The 20,302-nt window shown below is 40.7% G+C and overlaps 1 protein-coding gene across 4 annotated transcripts in view; it reads left to right on the top strand.

Moving 5' to 3' along the window:
* Positions 1-20,302, top strand: part of ARL13B (ARF like GTPase 13B) — a 65,350-nt gene that overhangs the window by 8,066 nt on the left and 36,982 nt on the right. For all 4 annotated transcript variants that reach the window (XM_089512283.1, XM_089512281.1, XM_089512284.1 and 1 more), the window contains exons 3-4: positions 539-609; positions 5,261-5,510. In XM_089512283.1, the coding sequence (XP_089368409.1) occupies positions 539-609; positions 5,261-5,510 (321 nt within the window). The remainder of the gene's footprint in view (positions 1-538; positions 610-5,260; positions 5,511-20,302) is intronic.

Here is a 20,302-nt window from a genome sequence, read left to right as displayed (position 1 = left end):
AAGGTTTTTGTTCCCATTCTCAGCATATTGACTTTGCCTCCTTTCTGTTGTTTTATCTTAATGCATCCTTTGTTTTTTGATTGTCCAGTTCAATCAATGTTAGCTATTGAGACATTGCGCCCTGAAATGAATCCACAACTTGAACTCCCTCTGATGTGTTTCAGAGTGAAAACCTACCATACATTCTTCAAAATTAACCTTTTAAAGGAAGCTTTTGGAACATAGCCATCGTTACAAAATGCTACTGTATATGTAATTGAAATGAGTGCATATTATTGTATTTACACCTGTTCCTCTGTTGTTCTTCTTCCTTTGCTGTTCTGTATCTGTTTTTCCCTATTTGTGATCTCCTTTATGTTTCACTTGTTAAAACTGTCCTCAAAGGGCCACGCTCTGTAGGTTGTACTACAGTGTATAAATCAATAATTTATGTTTCGTGATGATTGCTAACTGTGCAGCTTTAAAAAAAACACAGTTCAGTGATCCATTTGTTAATTAAAAAAGGTGATACATTTTTTTTTCTTTCTGTTGTTCAAAGGAAGGTGACATTAATCATGGTGGGCCTTGATAATGCTGGGAAAACTGCAACAGTGAAAGGAATTCAAGGAGGTAAGCAACAGTTTTATTCTGAACCAGTCATTCTTAGGAAAGCTTTCTTATAACATATTAAGACAAGCTCCTTCACTTTTTAAAGTAGACACAATTTTGGATTTATTCTGCTTGGTTGAAGCAAGACCTGGTGGTTAAAGTGCTGTCATATGCTGTTAAGTAACAAAAACTCCAAATGAATATAAAGAGGTGTTTTCCCATTGTCAGCAATATGAACTGCCTGCTTACTTAATCATCTGATGCAAAACTTTCAGGTATACGTTTTTTGTTAAAAGAGCTTTAACTTTTTGGGAAAGGGAGCTGAAATCCAAAAGAAGGAAAAGAATGGTGGAAGAAAGTTATAGGTGTTCCTGCTCTCTCATGCTGCAAGTCTTATTTTTAGAATTTTTTTCCTTCAGTACTCAGTATGACTCTGGATGATATGAGGAAATAAAATACCACTCTGTATTTTATATGGATGTATTATTTTTTTTCTCCCATCATATATGAAACAAGAAATTTTAGAGTTGCAAACTAGTTTCAGGAAAGTAAGAAGCACTTGGGATCACATTGCAAACACATGATGGATAATGGAGCGAACCAGGGAATTCCAAATTTTTTATGTGCTTTATTGAGTACAATAAAGCCTTAAGCTACATAGACCACAAAAAAACTGGAATAATCTCAATAAAATGGAAATAACACTACACTTGATTGTCCTGATGTGTAACCTGTACTTGTGACAAGTGGATGTGGTCAGAATTGAGTACAGAGAAACAGAATGGTTCCCAATTGGAAAAAGGGGGCAAGCAAGGCAGCATACCATCCCCCTATTTATTAAAGTGTACGCACAAAATATCATATGCAGAACAGGCTTAGAGACAGGAAGAATGAAGATTGGAGATAGGAACATTAGCAATCTTATATGCAGATGACACAATACTACTTGAAATGAAACTACTGTTGGAGAATTCCGTGTTCTCTGCTGTGTTTCCCCATTGTGGAATGTCCTCCCCTTGGAATGGAGCAGATGTTGGCCTTACTTTGATGCCAAGTTAAATTTGTTTATTAAAGTTTTTAAAATAAATGTTTAATCTTGTAAAATGGTTTTAAAATTGTGCTATGGTTTTATGGTTGACTTTTTTCCTACTCTTTGTTCTCTGCCCAGAAGTCTTTTGATATATATGAGATATAGTACTTAGTAAAGAAATAAAATATATTTAAAATATATATAAGGGAATATACAGAAGGCGATTCACATCATTAGTGCATCCAAAGAAGAATCAATACACCTGTAAGATCCAATGTGATGCAGTGGTTTGAGTGTAGAACTAAGACTCCAGGAGACCAGGATTTGAATTGCCACAAAGTTGTCGAAACCTACTAGGTGACTTTGGACAAGTCTCACTCTCTTACACTCAAAAGAAATCAATGGCAAACTTCCTCTGAATCAGTCTTGCTGAGCAAACCTTGTGAGAGGGTGACCATAAATCAAAGTCAATTTATAAATGCAAATTAAACATAAATGCAAATTAAGACTTTTACTTCCCTGAATATCAGAAAAATATCATTATATATATTCCATTGCATGGCAGAATGCTAGCATTTTATGGGTTCAGAAATCCTGCATTTACAGAGACTTGTTGAATCAAGATTGGAGTACGTATTCGTACAGAAGAAAACATTGCTTGTTAGGTTTTTTAAAAGCAGAGTAATCTATAACCTCCAGACAGCAGTTACTGAAAGAAAAACATCTTTAAGTAGATTTTTTTTGAAATATTTGAGGAATTGTTGATTTAAAATTGTTGTCAGTGTACCAAATATAAAATATGTCCCTGGGTTAATGAGGCATTTCCCTTTTTTAGTATAGGATAGAAAAGTCAATAGTTGCCCTCTACCTTCTCTTTTATATGTGCTATAAGTCCTGCTTGCAGAAATACACGGGAATGAATATACTAGGGTAAATTTTACATAAAAATCAATGCTGTAGATATAACTTATTTTATGATATTGACTTGGGGTATAATTAGGGAAGAAATTCAAGTACAGTAGTAAATTGTGTATGCAGACCAAATGGTTGACTCTAATGATTTTTGTATCTCAGATTATAATTGGGAAGGTTCAGCAATTTGCGAGACCACTTTCCCCCCTTCAACTGTAAAAACCTGCTGGCATATACTTAACTATACTTAACTAAATAACCTCTCCTGAGTTGACTCACTAAACTGGAAAGAAACTTCATTCACCCATGCTCAAATCACCAGTAGAGTGGATTTCCTTATGGATTTCCTTTTTCCCTACAGAGGTAAAGCCTGCTAAAGTAGGGTTTTTTCCTCCGATGTGAGCCAGAAGTTATGTTTGTGGCAATAGTGTCACAACTGTGACTAAGTACAACAGTGTGACTGACTGCCTGTTTGTTTCTAGAGACAATTCAAAGTGCTGGTTATGACCTGTAAAGCGGCTGCTGCTTGTTGTGTCCCTTCATGTCGTTTCCAACATGGTGACCCAAGGCAAACCTGTCACCTGGACTGAGCGAGGGAGGCCTCTTTAACATCTTGCCCCCTTCTCCATCCCTGGACCAACTCAGCTTGGGCATCAGCCCATAAAGCCTTGGGCTCCCATTCCCAGCCATGGACTGCCAGGAGGAGAATGGAGGACTGAGCGAGGGAGGCCCCTTTAACATCTTGCCCCCTCCTCCAGCCCCGGACCACCTCAGCTTGGGCGTCAGCCCATAAAGCCTTGGGGGGAAGGAGAAAGGTGGGAGGATTTGAATCTCCCCTGAGCCATGCAAACCACTGGGTGACCTTGGGCAAGTCCCTCAGCCTCAGAGGACGCCAGTGGCAAAGCCTCCTCTGAGGAAACAGGCCAAGAAAACTCCCTCGGCTTCCTCTCCGCCAGGGATGTTGGACATTGCCGCCCCCCCACCTGATTCTGGAGCTCCTGGGCTGCCTGCTTCCCAGGAGGCTTGGGAGCTCCAGAGCCCCAGGAAGCAGCCCAGGTTGGCACTGATGACGCGTAAATGCGCGTCATATGATTGACATGTGTGTGTATAACCAGCTAGTGTGAATGACAAGCATGTCAAAAAAGACACAAATGCAAGGAATTCTTGAAATAACTCTCTTCCATAATGGGAACTAGGTATCAGCCTCAATCAAATCTGCAATCCAATGTCAATATGATTCGCAAAGCAGTTTAAATGTAAGTGGGAATGGGCCCTGTGACTTGCCCAAGATCACCCAATGCATTTCCATGGCTGAGCAAGTGGTTCAAACCATGATCTCCAAAGTCATCATCCAGTGATTAATCTGTTATACAATGCTGGCTCTTCTTGTATGGATTAAGTCCAGGTTGTCTGACAGACCATTATTTCCCAATATAATCATGCCTGGACCCTTACCACCTTCATAGCTGTAGCTGGTGGGAACACGAAAAAAGCCTTCTCAGTGGTTGCACCTTCACTTTGGAATTCCCTCCCTAGGTAGGCTAGAATGGCCTCTTGCTTGCTGTCCAGCCCAATGGCAGGCCAACAGTTTTTTCCTTCGATTCAGATAGGCTTTTAAGATTGAAAAAGGGTATAAGTGCTGTATTGCTTTAAATGGTATTTATTCTTTTAAAGTGTATGCTTTTAATATGGTTCTTAGTTTAGTTGTTCTAATGTGGCTTTTTGTTTTTAATTGTAATTTTTTAAAATGTGTAAGCCACCTTGATTCTTAGCCTTGGGGAAATGGTGGGATATAAATAAAGTGGAGAAGGAGAAATAATCATGACTATGAAACAACTGCCTAGATTTACTCATCCATAACTGTTTCATACAGTATTTACAATTCCCACTTAATCATGATTGTGGCACTGTTGCCATGATTGTAATTGTCCTACTTTACCTACTTTACTTTTACTACTTTACCAGGCATTAACACTTTGGGGAGAAGAAACTCCATTCTCCCTGAGATTGAAGTACTGGTGAATGCTGTTTCCATCAGGTTCAGGCCAGAAGAGGTTACTTAGTTAAGTCTAGTTAGGTAGACTTAACTAAGGTCCAAAATACACTGCAGAAATAATCCAGTTTGAGACCTCTTTAACAGCTCTGGCTCAGTGCTAGGGAATCCTGGGAACTGTAGTTTATTTTAGTTTATCTGACAAAGAAGGCTAAATGTCTCACAAAAATACAGTTCCCAGAATTCCCTAGCATTGAGCCAGGGCAGTTAAAGCTGTCTGAAACTGGATTATTTCTGCAGTGTGTTTTGTATCTATGTAACTGAAACAGGATTCTGGCCTTTGTACTTCTACTGTGCGAGAAGAGTTCAACTGTCTCTTCAAGACAGTATTAGTCAGTTCACTGGTGCCTATGAATCCAGTGCAGGATGATGATAAATTCTTATCCTATGAAATAAACTTTGCTCACTTCAGAAACTCTTGTTTTGGAGTTTCTTTGTGGCTTCACTGTGACCCAGACCAAAAGATACACGTGTGTGTGTGTATATATATGTGTGTGTGTGTGTGTGTGTGTGTGTGTGTGTGTGTATGAGATCTGTCTTTTCCCATTTCAGTGACAGCTACTTACACCTTCTGAAAAGCACCTCTGTTGTTTAGGTATTCTCTGAAGTAAGATTCTGTTATGCACAAGTGGCTTCATCACTATTGTTTCTTATAACTCATGCTTTAATTTTATCAGAGTCTCCTGAAGATGTGGCTCCAACAGTTGGCTTTTCTAAAATTGATCTTAAGCAAGGCCGTTTTGAAGTCACAATCTTTGACCTCGGAGGTGGAAAACGAATCCGGGGTATCTGGAAGAATTACTATGCTGAATCCTATGGAATAATATTTGTTGTGGATTCCAGTGATGTGGAGAGAATGGAAGAGACAAAGGAGACAATGTCAGAACTTCTCAGACATCCCAAGATATCAGGAAAGCCTGTATTAGTGTAAGTAACATAAAAATCTGCAAATGTGAAAATACTCATAGATAACTTCGTTAAATACATTCTTAAAACATTTAGAACTTGTGGTACTTTTTTGTCTTTAATCTGACTTTAAAACTGAATGTTTTGTTTCACCTATAAGAGGGAAATTTATCTGTGGAGGGAAATCTATCTGCGTGTTGTAGTTACTGGACTCATTAAAATTGATGGATTCAATCTGATAGAGTTGTTTCTGTGAGGTTCAACTGAAATAAGGTATTTTAATTTCCCCATATAATCTTGCTATATTATGTTAATGCATGAAGTACTAACTTACTGTTTTGAGAAATAAAACACAAAGAACATAACTATATTCAGCCTAACTTAGGTTATTAGCAAGTTCCTAGTATTAATAAGGTATGCATATTCAACACAAGAGGGTGCAAGTGATACATGATGAGAAGTAGCTTATTTCAGGGAACTGTTGGATGTTGTCCAACAGATTTCTCAAGAATCAGTCATGCTTACCCCTTCACTCAAAAATATGATTGGTGTAATACGGTAGCAGAAGGTAAATGTAGTATAATTGAGACACCTGTGGAGTAAAATAGCTGTCAGACTGTGTGGACGACTAATAGATAATGAGCATGATCCAGTCAAAGTTTGTCTGTTTGAATGTAAAGTTGTGTTCATCTCTCACATTGAAACCAGTGGAATTTAAAAGTGTTTACCCTCTGGCCGCATCATGTTGTCTACCTTTAATTTATAAATGTATTATATAGTTTTCTTTTATTTGTTTTTTGTTTCTTACAAGAAGACTTGCAGACGTATGCTTTAAATGTGTTTCTGTTTCTAAACATTTCTGTCAAGAACCTGCTAGGATATATCTAAGTCCCTACAGGAAAAGATCTTAAATAAATGGCACTTAGTATAAGTTCTCTTATTGGATCAGTACAATATGCCCTCCATGTTGGTGGACTTGCTCTTCGCGGATTTAATCGTCCGTGGACAGCAAACCCCCATTTTTCTTAATGGTGCCATGTGCATGCAGCTGCACTGCCATTAAGAAAAACAGGACTTGGTCATCTGCAGATTTTGGTATCCACGCGGGGGTGTGTGTGTGTGTCGAGTCTGGGATGAATCCCCTGTGGATGTGGAGGTCTGACTGTACAAAGATAACTAGAGCTTGGGGGAAAATCATTAAAATACTGTAAATTTTAAAACTGTTAATTCAGTTAAGCAAGCCTTAACTCTATAGGCAATTGTTCCCACACTACACCAGATTGGTTGTTTTGGGTCATTACAGTTTGTTAGCGGGTTGAATGGTCTCCTTTTGCTAGACACAAAAGACAAGATAACCTCAATGAAGTCTCTCTCTCTCTCTCTCTCTCTCTCTCTTATTCCTTTAGTGTGTTAATGTTTACACAGTTTTGGGGGCATGTATATTTAAGTAAACAGTGTTCCTCATCCCTACCCCATTTCACTTCCTCTTGACCTCTCTCTGTCCCTTTCCACTCTGCTTTCTGCCCAGCCCACTTTTTCGGTGGATCCCACACTTTAAGGGGTTTGGTTGGAGCTGTTATTGAGTGACTCTGGAGCAAAATGGTTCTGTTAATTAAACATATTCCCAGCTTCTGTCCAGCTTATTCTTAAAATAAAGTAAGAATAAGAATTCTAATTTTAAATCTCTTTATTTAAAGAAATCTACATATTTACCTGGGAGTTTCGTTCATCTCATTGGGTTTCACTTCTGATTATACATTTTCCTTTTTAAATAAATGTGATATTAATGTTGGATATTCAGTGATATTAATGTTGGATATTCAGTGACTTCACTGAGGTTTATTCTCATGTGAGTGAGTCTTGAGAGTTAGTGTGGTGCAGTGGTTTGAGTTTTGGACAAGGACTTTGGGAGACCTGGATTCAAATTCCCTCTCAACCATAGCAACCTACTTGGTGATCTAGGGCAAATTGCACTCTGCCTTAGAGGAAGGAAATGGCAAAGCACTTTTATATAAATCGTGCCCAGAATATATGATAGGGTTATCATAAGTCATAGTGGATGTAAGCATATAATATTATATTTTTTTTAGGCTTACTGTGGTGTAGTGGTTTGAGGGTTTGGCTGGGACACAGGGAAATCAGGGCTTGAATCCCCACTCAGCCATGGAAACCCACTGGGTGATTTTGGGCAAGTCATACTTCCTCAGTCTTGGAGGAGGGAAATGACAAACTACCTCTGAAGAAATCTTATGAAAAGCCTATTATAGCTTCACCTTGTTGTTACGCTAAGTTGAAAATTACTCTAAGGTACTGAACTATGAACAAAGTGAGTCTGGGTTGTTGCAGCTGGTTCTAATAAACCTATTTTTCTTTACTGACAAGACAGGGGAGTTAGGAGGTTTTAAGGATTGGTCTTGAAGGATCAATAAGAGCAGACAAGATGTTTTGGGACTGCTTTAATGATCATAAATTTGTCAGTCTCTGGTCTACTTTTATTTCTTCCTTAACCTTTGCTGCAAACATTTTGCACCTGGCATGTGAAACAGATGGACTACCAGGTGATGAATGCTAACAGCCCTTTATTTTACTAGCCTTAGAGTGCAAAGTTAAGAGATTTAAACAAGTATTGAGGTTAGGTAAGTGCAGGAAATGGTGCAGTCCTCAAGGGACGTTACGGACGCGCCTATAGTACGTCCCCAGGACGTACTAGGGTTAGGAAGGGGCGTCACTTCTTGATGCCCCTAACCCTAGTACGGACTGGGTCCGTACAAAATGGCGACACCCTATACACAAGGGCGCCACCATTCCTACGTCACCAAGTGATGTACTCGCACCGCGCGAGAGCGCCTGGGACGCTCTTTCGGCGGTGCAGGAAGGAGCTCCATTTCGAAGCTCCTTCTAGGATCCTTCCTTCCTCTACATGGCTGCACCAGCGACACAAATGAGAAAGGGGTTGAGCGGCCCCTTTCTCTTGGTCCCCGCCGCCATCGGGTGTTCTTGGAACATGAAGCCCCAAGGACACCCCTTTCCAGGCCATGGGGAAGCGGCCTTTTGCTGCTTCCCCACAGCCTGGAAAGCGGCGGATCGGGGCCTCAGAGGCTGCCGCTGTGGCAGCTGAGGCCCCGATCTGGCGGGGAAAGGGTCGGGTACAGGCCGCCCCAAACAGGCAGTCTGTAACGCGCCTAAGATACCTTTTCTTTTAAACTGGAGATGCCATGTATTAAACTCAATATGCCTGGCTCTTGTATGCAAAAGATACTGTATGACAGATCTTTGTTTCCTGTGCTTTTTTTAATTATAGTTGAGGTAGCAGAGTGGAACTGGTAAATTCACTTAGGAAGAAAAAATACACTTGTTCCTCCATATTCACTATGGTTAGGGCAGTGTTGGCGAACCCACTGCACGCGTGCCGGAAGTGGCACTTTGGGCCATTTCCTCGGGCACGGGACGAGGGAGAAGGTGGAAGAGGCACGCGCATGCCCGTTCCTCCCCCTCCCTGCCTTTTCCTGGCCTCCATCTGTCTCTCGGAGACAGCTGGAAGCCAGAAAAGGGCACTCCGGAGAAGGAGCCAGAGGAGTGCACCTCTGGCTCCTCCTCACAGCCTTTTCCCAGCCCCCAGCTGCCTCTTCAAGAGAGCTAGAGGCCGGGAAAAGGACAGGGAGAGGAGGAGCAACCGGTGCGCGCCAATGCCTCCTCCCCAGGGAGCTTTGCCTGCCTCCAGCTGTCTGGAGAGCAGCTGGAAGCAGGGAAAGATCCGTGGGGAGGGAGGCAGGGGCCCTCCCCATCTCCCTCCTTCCCCAGTTACCTTTCCCTGCCCTCCAAGTGCTCCAAATGAGGCACCTAGAGGGCAGGGAAAGGTCCGTGGGGAGGGAAGAAGGGGCCCTGCCATTCCTATTCTTCCCCTTTTTCCTTTCCTCGCCCCCAAAGGGCTTTAGAGAGCCCTTTGGAGTGAAGAAAGGTCTGGGAAGAGGAGGCCTGGGGCCCTGCCCATGGCTCCTCCCCCTCACAGGCCTTTGCTGACTTCCAGCTGTCTCTGAGAGACAACTGGGGGCCGGGAAAAAAGCAGGGGAAGAGCCCCGCCCAGAAGGTGGAAGCTCCGCCCACAGGGTGGAAGCCACACCCCCTGGGCCAGAAGCCCTGCCCCAGCACACAGCCCCATCCCAGGGGGCAGAAGCCCCGCCCCCTGGCACGCGAACCTAAAAAGGTTTGCCATCACTGGGTTAGGGGCTCAAGACCCCCATGGATATGGAAAAACCACAAATAACAAAAACACCATGTTTTTACCTGAGAGGACACCTCTCTAGGAATCTCTAGGTCCTCCAGTGCAACTCTATGGTCAACATCCGACAGACATTGACTATAGAGCTGCACTGGAGGAGCTACAGATGCCTAGTAGAGTCTTCTCTCTAGGAATCACTAAGTCTTTCAGGGCAACCTTTAGTTAAAGTTGAACATAAAGTGGAACTGGAGGACCTAGATATTCCTAGAGAGAACATATTAATCAAATCTGAGAATAATCAGATTCTCAAATATCAAAGCCACAAATATGGAGGGATGTGCTTAGAGACACTCAAAACATTTCTGAGAAGAATTCTCTATCCTTGCTTGACTCATTGATGGATTTGTATAGCTATTCACTTACTGCTACAGTTTCAGTAGCTCAGTGTCTTCAAACAGAAAGTTTTAATTCCTTATTAACCATTAACAAACTAGTTTATTGAATGGTGAGTGAACTGATACATATTGGGATGGGTGAATATGGGCTGAAAGAAAAGAACTATGCAGAGCAGTGACAAACATTATTTTAATAGATTATAAATTGAGGTTACATAGTTTAGGACAATCCTTTCCAAGCTGAAACTTTCTGAATGTGTTGAATTCTTACCATCTCTAGCTAAGAATTGTGATATGGGATTTGTATCCATTTGGGAAAAGTGTCAGTTTGGAGAAGGCATCATTAGAATGACATAAATAGGAGTTTTCAAGGATGCAATAACAAAATATGTCACAAGAGATTGTCCTTGAGATGACAATCCTCGTGACATTTTCTGTACATTTCTGGCTATTTGAAAACTGATGACTTAAATAATGAATTAATTAATGTTACTCAGTTAATTAAACCATTTTAATTATCCACATTAAGGACAACGAATTACCCTCACTATTTCTGTCAACATGAAAAAACTGTCGTACAAACTTAACATCCCAAGCTCTGGTTGTAACTAACAATTCTTCTAATTCTTCTTTGTTTGGAATGACCTCTGTATAGCTGACTGTGGTCAGTTTTATTTCTTAAAAGAATTATAAATGTTTGGGGAAAATATGATATACTTTGTCTTATTATCTTCAGTTTAAAAACTAACAAAACTTTAGTTTTTTATGTGGTTTCCAGGCTATATGGCCATATTTTGGAAGAGTTTATTCCTCACATTTCGCCAGCATCTGTGGCTGGCATCTTCAGAGAATGCTGGCATGGGAGTACCAGCATTCTCTGAAGATACCAGCCACAGGTGCTGGTGAAACGTCAGGAATAAACTGTTCCAGAACATGGCCACATAGCCCGAAAACCCCACAAAAAACTATGGTTTCTGGCTGTGAAAGCCTTCGACTTCACATTTAACAAAACTTTATTTTATACTAGAAGTATAACAAACAATGTTAATTTTCTAGGCATTTTGTTTCAGTGATCCATTTAGTGTAGCCAAAGATGGTAAGATTAATGTAGTTGATTTCACCAAAGAAAATGTAACGCTAGTTTGTATTTCTTAACTAGTATTTACAATTAATTTGTTTTGTCTTTGAAGTTTTAATCAATGCTTTCTCAAAGTTCATGGATTATCATGTGCTCATATCTGTACATACATGTATGATGTAAGTATCAGGCAGTGAAATCTTATCTCTAAACTCATATTTCAGCCATCTAGCATTGGTATTTAAGTGATGTGATTTAAAACTGTAGTTGGTTAAAACTCTGTCTAATCTGGAAATACTAAACTTGTGGTGAGGGAACTCATGTCTGTATGTCCTCTTCATGTTCCACCGTCTTTTCCAAAACACATACATTAGTACTTGCCATATAGCCATAGAAATGTGCCCTAAACAAGCAGCCTTTCCCTGTCATATTGTGAAGTCAAACTTTGTTGTTGTAGTTGTAGTTGTTGTGTATCTTTAAGTCATTTCTGATTTATGATGACTCTAAGGTGATCCTGTCACAGGGTTTTCTTGGCAAGGTTTATTCAGAGAGGGTTTGCCTTTGCCTTCCACTGAGGTACAATGTAACTTGCCAAAGGTCACCCCGTGGGTTTCTGTGGTTGAGCAGGGATTTGAACCTGCTCAAACCACTATACCACAATGACTCAAGTGAAACTACTGTGAGAATTTCTGTTTCAGACCAAAGACTCATTGAACCTGAAGATGGAATACAAAAAGACTTTCAAATGACTAAATAGAATTTTTATTAGACATCTATAACATGTAAAGCATATGTACACAGTCTGTTTGTATGTTGATAAATCACTATACTAATTAGTGTTTAAAGATATACATGACTCTTACTCAGTAAGTGTCATAACTGATGGGGGTAATGGACATTTTTAAAAATGCAGCCCAGTTCTGGTCTTTCCCTTTCCAGCTTGTGCTAATGGGTGACAAGAAACAAATTAAGCCCAACGAAGAGAACAAATTAAGTGTTTCTAAACATAATTTGTAATGGATGTACAGTGTGATCCTATGCATATTTACTCAAGAGCGCTGTATAGCCGCACCACCGCAGCTATGGCGCCCTTTTGAGGACACAAAAAGGAGCCGCTTTTTGCAGCTCCTTTTTGTGCCCCCAAAAGGCTGGATCAGGCCTGCGGCATGAAGTTGCTGCGGCCCTGATCCAGCTGAAGAAGGGGCAGCTGGAGGCTGTCCCTTCAGGGCTGCTTGTACAGCCCCTTAGTGTAATAAGGAAAAGGGCCACACCGAGATGATAGCAAGTTTACCTAATTACAAATACTTGTTTGATCATAAAGCTTATTGAATTTATCAGCCTAGATTACTTCATAGGGAAGAGGCACAGTGAGTACTGAAATTGGAAACTGTAGCTACTGAATCATTGAAATCTGTTAATAGTCTCAGTGTGCTTTATGGAATCCTAACAAGTTCTCAGTCAGATATTTTACTGACAAATTTACAAAATGGTTCAAATTTTTTTTAAAAAAACCAACTCAAATACAAGAGTGGTGTATATGTTTCAATAATAGTGGGGACAATAATAAAAATAGTATACTGTAGTTCTAGTAAGTTTTTCAGTAACAGCTGTATATCATTGTAAATTCTCAGCTGTGCGTATTTGATTTGCTAGTGCTAGAGAAGTTGTTGATAATGTTACTAAAACTGTATTAGTGTAAAACTACATAATAAGGCCATTTTGAGCAGTAAATATATAATATAAATGTTTGAATTAATAACTACTCAAGGAATCTTCAAGCCCCTAACTGCCACCATGAGGGGAAAAATTATTTATTTAGGAATTCTTCATAAACCAGAAGCCTCTGATACACTGAACAATTGGATACATCAAGTAAATGGATACATCAATTGGATACATCAAGTAATCACAGGAAAGGCAGTGTTGGGACTTTGGTAGTGGCCATAATGTATAGATGCCCTTACTCATTTATCTCTAGCCCCTGTGACTTCCTGTTGATGATTTACTGTTGGACTGGATGGCCCTTGCGGTCTCTTCCAACTCTATGATTCTATATATATATAAAATGAAGCCCTACTTCACTCAAGAGTTGCAGTTGGAAAGGAACTGCTTTGAGCAAATGGAAGAAATTTCAGCTGCTTGTTAGATGCAGAAAATCTCTAATTGTGATGTATACTTGCTGAGAGGCTATAGAAAATTCAAGGCTTCTTCTTGTGTATCTATAATATGGATATTTAAAACAAAGCTGTTACTGTTTACAGATAAATTATGAACAAGTGGGACTTGCAATACATTTTTGAAGTGTTGCTGCCCCAAAGAGAAACACTCCCATTTGTGCTTCTGAACATTTTGGACCAGGAACCTTGTAATGCTGTTTTCGGCAGATGGGGGTCGTCAGGAGACGGGAATGTATAAACAGCACTTCCTCTTCCCATGCTTAGTATCTTTTCCATTTCCCAATTGGGCTATCAAAGCCAGAATGCCCGCAATATTTTATAGCTAGGAGTGGACACTAACCATTTGGGTCATAGTTTTTTTCTTTGTGGGTATCAAACTGCCACTTGAACTGTCTGTGTTAACAATTATGAATTCTTCCCGATTATGTGTATATCTCACAAACAGTAATAGAATTTAGTGATTTAGTGTGATGTTGTAGTAACAGTGTTGAACTGAGATTTGCGAGATATAAGCTGAGCGGGAGTGCCTTATATGCTGTCTTGAGCTCACTGTGGAAAAGGCTTCAGATTTTAAAAGCTACAGGATGCAAATGTAGGGAGAGGTGGGAAATACAAATAAATTATTATTATTATTATTATTATTATTGATGAAGATATTCTACTCATCCCTAACCACCCCCACCCAAGGATAATTATGGTGCCCTGTTTGGCGCTGTGGTCCTGGTTAGTACTTGGATGGGAGATGGGCAGTGAATACCAGATGCTGTAGGCTGTATTTCACAGGAAGGAAGTAGCAAAACCACCTCTTGAGTATTTCTTGCCTAAGAAAACCTTATGACATTAATGGGGCCAGCATAAATCAAAAGGCAACTTGAAGGCACATACACACACATTTGACCATGTGCTGTTTTGCTTCTTTGGGGATATTCTTTTCAAATGACATACAAATGTTGTATGTCTCATAGTAGTCTCAGCCACAGACTTGGTTAAATCACTGCCTTTTTTCCCTCAAAAACTTTTTCGTTTTTCCCTCTGTAGGCTTAAATGCTATTCATCAACATTCTGTAACGCTCGCAGATTCCTATGAGGCAGTGTGTGTGTTGAATCAAAATTTTATTTCCTTTCATTCAAATCATCCTATCTAAGACATTTCATACTGTGTAAAAATCATTACCTCATTTTTGGTTGGCTCTGCCTTGCTTCTTACTATAGGCATTCAGTCACCAGAATTCATTGTATGAGGGTACAAGTGCCGCCTGCAACAAAATTATTATATTTTGAAGTATTACTATTTAGCCAATCATACTTCCTACAGATTGCTATAAAGAGCTCAAAGCAGGCATTATACCCCTGTTTCCCATTTTCTAGCTGTCATTCAATTCAAACATTCTATGACTGCTGACCATACTGGAGTCTGAGGTAGTATTTGCTTACTGGAGGGGAGCACAAGGGTAAGAATAATTTGTGTTAGGTATTTTATTGGTTTGTTTGAGGTGGATTGCTCCATTTCTCTCTCTCTCTTTAAAAATAGCATTTTTGTAAGCCTGTGGGTTTCCCTAAGCATGGTGGTACCTCCATTTGTTTTTCAGTAGCTCCAGTGCTTCTGGCATTCACCACCTTAGTTTCTCATTGAAGAAAGTCACTGTATATGTTTCCTTAGAGGTGGGTCACTGCAGCCTTTCAGATGTTACTACCAGACAGTGTCCAACAATCTCAGCCACAGGCCATTTTTGCTAAGACTGATAGGAGCAGAAGTCCAACAACATTTGGGAATCCGCAGGTTCCCACAGCTGCACTACAGTATACTTCGGTTGACAAGACTCCCTGAAGTATGTGCCTCTATCAAATGCCCTTTGAAAAATGATTTTTTTAATTATTTTTAAAAAAGCCTTTTTAAAAAAGGAAAATATGTTGTAACAGATAGAAGGTTTATTTCAGCGAGTCCCAGAGTGGGTGGTATGTCCCCTCCCCAGGAGGAGAAGTGGTAAAAAGATCTCAGTGTGTGTGAGGGGGGAAATAGCAACAACACTTTAAATTTCTATACCACTTCATAGTGAACTAAGCACCCTCCAAACAGTTTACAATGTGTTAGCCTTAAGCTTTGTCAGCTTTCCTGGGACTTTGATGGCAAGTTGGAGCTTCACTGCTCCTCCTACTTTCTTTCATTAGGCAGCCTGAGAGAAGAGGTAGCATAAGAAACAATGTTTTGGGGGGGGGGGGGGGAGGGTACTTGAAGCTTTGTGGGGAATGAATATCTCTGCAGAAGAAGGAGGAATACCCAGGGTTGATTCTTTGAAAGAGTCCTTTGCCTTGGAGTGGCTTCTGTAGTTAAAATCTCTCCCTTTCCCCATCCAGGCCAGTCTGCAGTCCAGAGCACATAGCTTCTGTAACCCCCCTATATCAGCTGCAGCCCCCTCCACCCTGATAAAGGATTTAGAGTCCTTCCTCCCTGGGGAAAGGCTTCTCCCTTTGTACACAATTACCCTGGGAATAGGAACCAAGAGGACTTGGTTGTGAGCAAAGAGAACAACAAGTGAAATTGATCGTTTTGAATTTGCAGTAGAACAGTAGACCTAGGGTGCATGCACAGTCGCTTTTTTTGTCCCAAGGAGATTCGGATCACTGTGCTGATGCAATACTAGATCGTTGTTCCCATTATGTTTTGGCTTTGCGAATCTCTCTGAGGCATTTGTTATTTACACATGGCTGGGCAGCTCCCCTTGCTATGTCAACCACCGGTATCTCCCAGCCCACCCTGTCCGGAGAACAGCCAGTAGCCTCAGGAGCCCTAACCTAATATCCCTTCTCCTTCCCCCGCCCCCCGGAAAAGGCTCCGAGGGGCCAGAGGGACGTCGGCCAGGTAATCCAGATCAAGATGCAGTTCAGTGTGGATCTTTCAAGAAAACTTGGGGGTTGGACAGTATCAAATATCCTGGATTAAGTGGGATTTTGGGTAGCCTTCGCCAAAGTGCACCAAGTGTAAATACCAAGGAAATAACCCATGTTCAACCCGGGTTATTTTTGTAGTGTGACTGGGGCCCTAATATCAAGAAATACATGCTGGTGTGTGTGTTAGGTTTGTCGGACAAAAGGAAAGGGTGTGATAACCCAAAAAAGTTTGGGGACCACTGGTTTATCTGAAGAAAATGTCTTTGTGGAAAAAAGAATTGGGAAATTTTGTATTTAGATTAGAGAACTCTGATAAGAAAACATAGAGGCTATACAGATGGGCAGCATGAAGCCACCCCTTTTTGCCCTGGATCGGTACCTTTGGCAGCCTCATGCAGCAGCACCGATTCGGTCCCTGGAAGGAGCAAAAAGAAGCTGCTAAAAGAAGCTTCTTCTTGCTCCCTGGAAGGGGCATCATTGGTGTGCCATGATGATGCCCCTTCGGCGCTGTCCAATTGGGTGCTGCATTGGAGGTGCGTCATCATGGCACGTGCCATCTAGCAAGGTGCACACCAAAATGGCATCCGGGTGTCGTCATTAAGGTTTGGAGCGTGCACACAGATGCTCAGCCCTCACCCAGTCTGTATAGCCCCATAGTGTAGGATGATGTTATGATCTTTTTTATCCCTTAAGTGGAGAATAAAGACTACCCCATATTATCTGAGTATTGGATAATAAAAAGAGATTGAAAATCAGCTATTTTTTGTTATAGATGTAAGAGACTGAAAATCAGCTATTTTTTGTCATAGATGTAAGGGAATACTTTTTAAAAGAACCTAATGTATATCCTGCATACCAAGCTCACATAACTCTTCCTAACAAACACTTTGATCTTGTGCATAATAGGACAGAAGTACTGATCCTGTCTGGTGAGATAGGACAAGGGATTCAGGAATAGATACAGTATTTGGTGCTGCTGTTCCAAAATCTGTTTATCAATCTTTAACTTTTTACATATTCTTGTCAACCAGAGAGAGCACTGCTTATTTCAGTATCTATAAAAATAAATATTGTGCCTTTCCCATATTCGCAACAGTTTTTTAGTCCTTTGAAGCTTTGTTTCGATCAGCATCCCTGTCACGTAGTCATGAAGAATTACGTTAGTAACACATTCTCTCAGAAGACAAATTATTTACAGAGTCATGTGGAAATTGATTTGGAATATGCCTCTTATTCTTATCTATCTAAAATATGTTCATCTAGCTACTACTGGGCCTGAGGTTTCACCAAGTTTTGACAGTGCACTTCTAGGAATATTTTTGCAAGAGTGAAGGTTAGAAATGAAAACCAATTATGCAATGAATACTGCACTTTTTTTACAGCTTTACAGTTTTGATGTTTTCTCCCCCAATCCCCATGCTTTAGGGATGAACTCCCATGATCCCGCAACATTGGATAGACTGTCCAGAGTTTATTGCATAGCCATACATTTCCCACCTCAGACATAAACTATTAATGCATAGATTTGAGATTTTAGGTTGGATTTTTGTGCTTTATGTTTAGATAGATTAGACAACTGACTGCAAGCAAGACTGTTTGAAAATATCTTGGATCAGCAGTTATTTGGCACATGTTGTTCTGGATATTAATGCAGACATTTAATACAAGGTTCAGACTTAGCACAAGTATTAAGAATTTATTTCCATTACCTTTGCTGTTTATCATCAGGGAAGCCTTCCACAGTTGATGCAAATCTTGCTTCCAGCCAATTTTCAACTGAACTTTGCATTTAATATAGTGGAAGGATTGTGTGCTAATTGGATGCTGTGGAATAAAGTACCGTAACTTGCATGTGTATTCTGCTTGTTTAGGAAATAACACAACACTGCCCTTTCAACTTTTGTGTAATTTTGCACTAGAACCAACAGCTTAAAACAATTCCCAATACAAAATACTGTATTCTAAGCACTATGCATCTGAAAGGAGATATTATTAAGAGTAGGAGTATATTATTTAACAAGCAGTAATGCATGATGTAAATAATTCTGGAAATCATCACTTCTTCTTGGATAAATGATTTGATGTAGGAAACTGGGTTCTTACAAGTTCCTTACCTTCATTGCCTGCTACTATTGTAGTTGAGGCAATAATTTAGAATTCCGTAACTGCTGGTAGGGCTGCTCTGTCACTCAGCTTCACCACCGTTGCCCTTCTTCATTTTGCAGCCCCTGCATTATATTTTGAAATTTGCCCGATCAGGTTCCCTAGCCTTTTGGAGCAGACTTTGGGGGAGGGCAAGATCTGTAAAAGGAAGTGGGGGACAGAGACAGAAGGCTTTGTTTTTTATGAAAAGAAGTGTGTTCTATTTATTCAAGGAATGTTAATGCCATGTCTTCTCTATGTTTACTATTCATTGTGTTCAGCGGATGTTATTCCCATGGAACAGTGCATAAATCTGTGATTCCCAATGTCCCCCTTGGGGACAGTGGCAAGATCCAGGTAGGCAGTGAGGGGAAAAGGGACAGCAAGGGGGCAATGCAGAAAAAGGGGATGGCAGTAGGGTGTTTAGTGAAACTATTAGCATGCAGGAAAGACAAGGGAAACTAGCAGCCTTTAGGACCATGTTGGAGATAAGGAGTTAGAGTACATGGCGATGTGGGAGAATCATCAACAAAGAGGAGTTTTCAAATTTGGGACCCATCTTAAGCTTTATGAGCTTTGACTTGGCTGGGAGGTTGTAGCTGTACTGCTGCTCCTACTTTCTTTTGTCGAACAGGTAAAGAAAAGAGGTAGCACAAGAAACAGTGTTTTGTGAGGGGGGAATGACTTGAAGTTGTGTGTGGAAGGCACTTTTGGGGGGGAAGGTGGAGTTGTAGTATACGTAGTATATTCAGTTGTACTATATGTAGTATGTTCTTTGAAAGAGTCCATCTCCTTTCTCAGACTGATCATCCTTCCTAGCTGTGGAGAAGCTTCTCCCTTTTCACCCAGTCACCTTAGGAGCAGCCAGACAAGTAGTAACCAAGATCCCTCTCACTCACGTGGGGCTTTGCCTCAGAACTAGCATGAGGCTTCTGGGTTGCTGCTTAGCCAGTTGTTTAGTTGCTGCTCCCAGGGTGACTTGGTGCAAAGGGAGCAGTGATTGGGAAGTCTCTCATCTGTGCTGGCCTTGGTTGCTGCTTCCCAGGTGATTGGCTGCCCAGGCAGAGTGCCACTGGTTACTCAGGTGCTGCTCCTTTTGCACCTGATTAGCCTGGGAGCAGCAACCGAGCTGCTCCCAGGCTAGCTGCACTGCTGTATTCATATATGAGAGGCAGAGGAGGAGCAAGAGGTGGCAGCGAGCTTGGTGCAACTGAGGTAGATTTGGCTGGCTATTGCACAAACAGTAGACCTAGTATCAAGAAATAGGTGTTAGGGGCAGTAGGATTGTTGACCAAAAGGAAAGGTGGCGGTAGTCCCAAAAAGTTTGGAGACCACTGTCATAAATTATGGCTTTGCTGCTTTATACAGAGGGAAAAATGAGGCAAAACCTGCTGTAGCTCTTCTCTGCCATGCTAATAAATCTGTCTGGTCCTTAGCACTTTGTGGCACTTAGTAGTAAGTGCTTTCAAAGAAGTTACTGATGGAGAAAAAGACAAATTACTTCATTGTTGCAATAGGTATGACTAGTGGGTAGGGGTGGGAAAGGGGGTAGTGATGGCAAAAGGTGTTTTTTCCTTTACCCTCTCAGGGCACTGAAGTAATTTGTGAAAACAGTTTCTTTCAAAATTGAAGATATCTGTTATAAATGTATTTTTATTTTTATTTGCTTCAGCTGTGGGTAACCTCTGCACTGTGCAAGTAATAAACTAGAAACAAAGTAGAAAGTTAATTTAAAAAGAAATTAGTACTGGAGTGAAAAGAAAGATTTTTTCATTCCTTTGCTGTCTTCAAGCCTTTTAGTACAGATTTTGTTGCACTTTGTTTTGGAAAGCATGTTTCATCAGAGCAACAACACCCAAATCTGAGCTGAATGTCTATATTTTTCCAGCAGCATAACTATGCTGATCATATCT

Source organism: Sceloporus occidentalis, unplaced genomic scaffold (genome assembly GCF_023333645.1).
Source record: "Sceloporus occidentalis isolate IW3139 unplaced genomic scaffold, rSceOcc1.0.p SCAF_2, whole genome shotgun sequence".
NCBI lineage: Eukaryota > Metazoa > Chordata > Lepidosauria > Squamata > Phrynosomatidae > Sceloporus > Sceloporus occidentalis.
The sequence above is the reverse complement of the archived record's forward strand: the minus strand, read 5'-3'. Positions and strand labels throughout refer to the sequence as shown.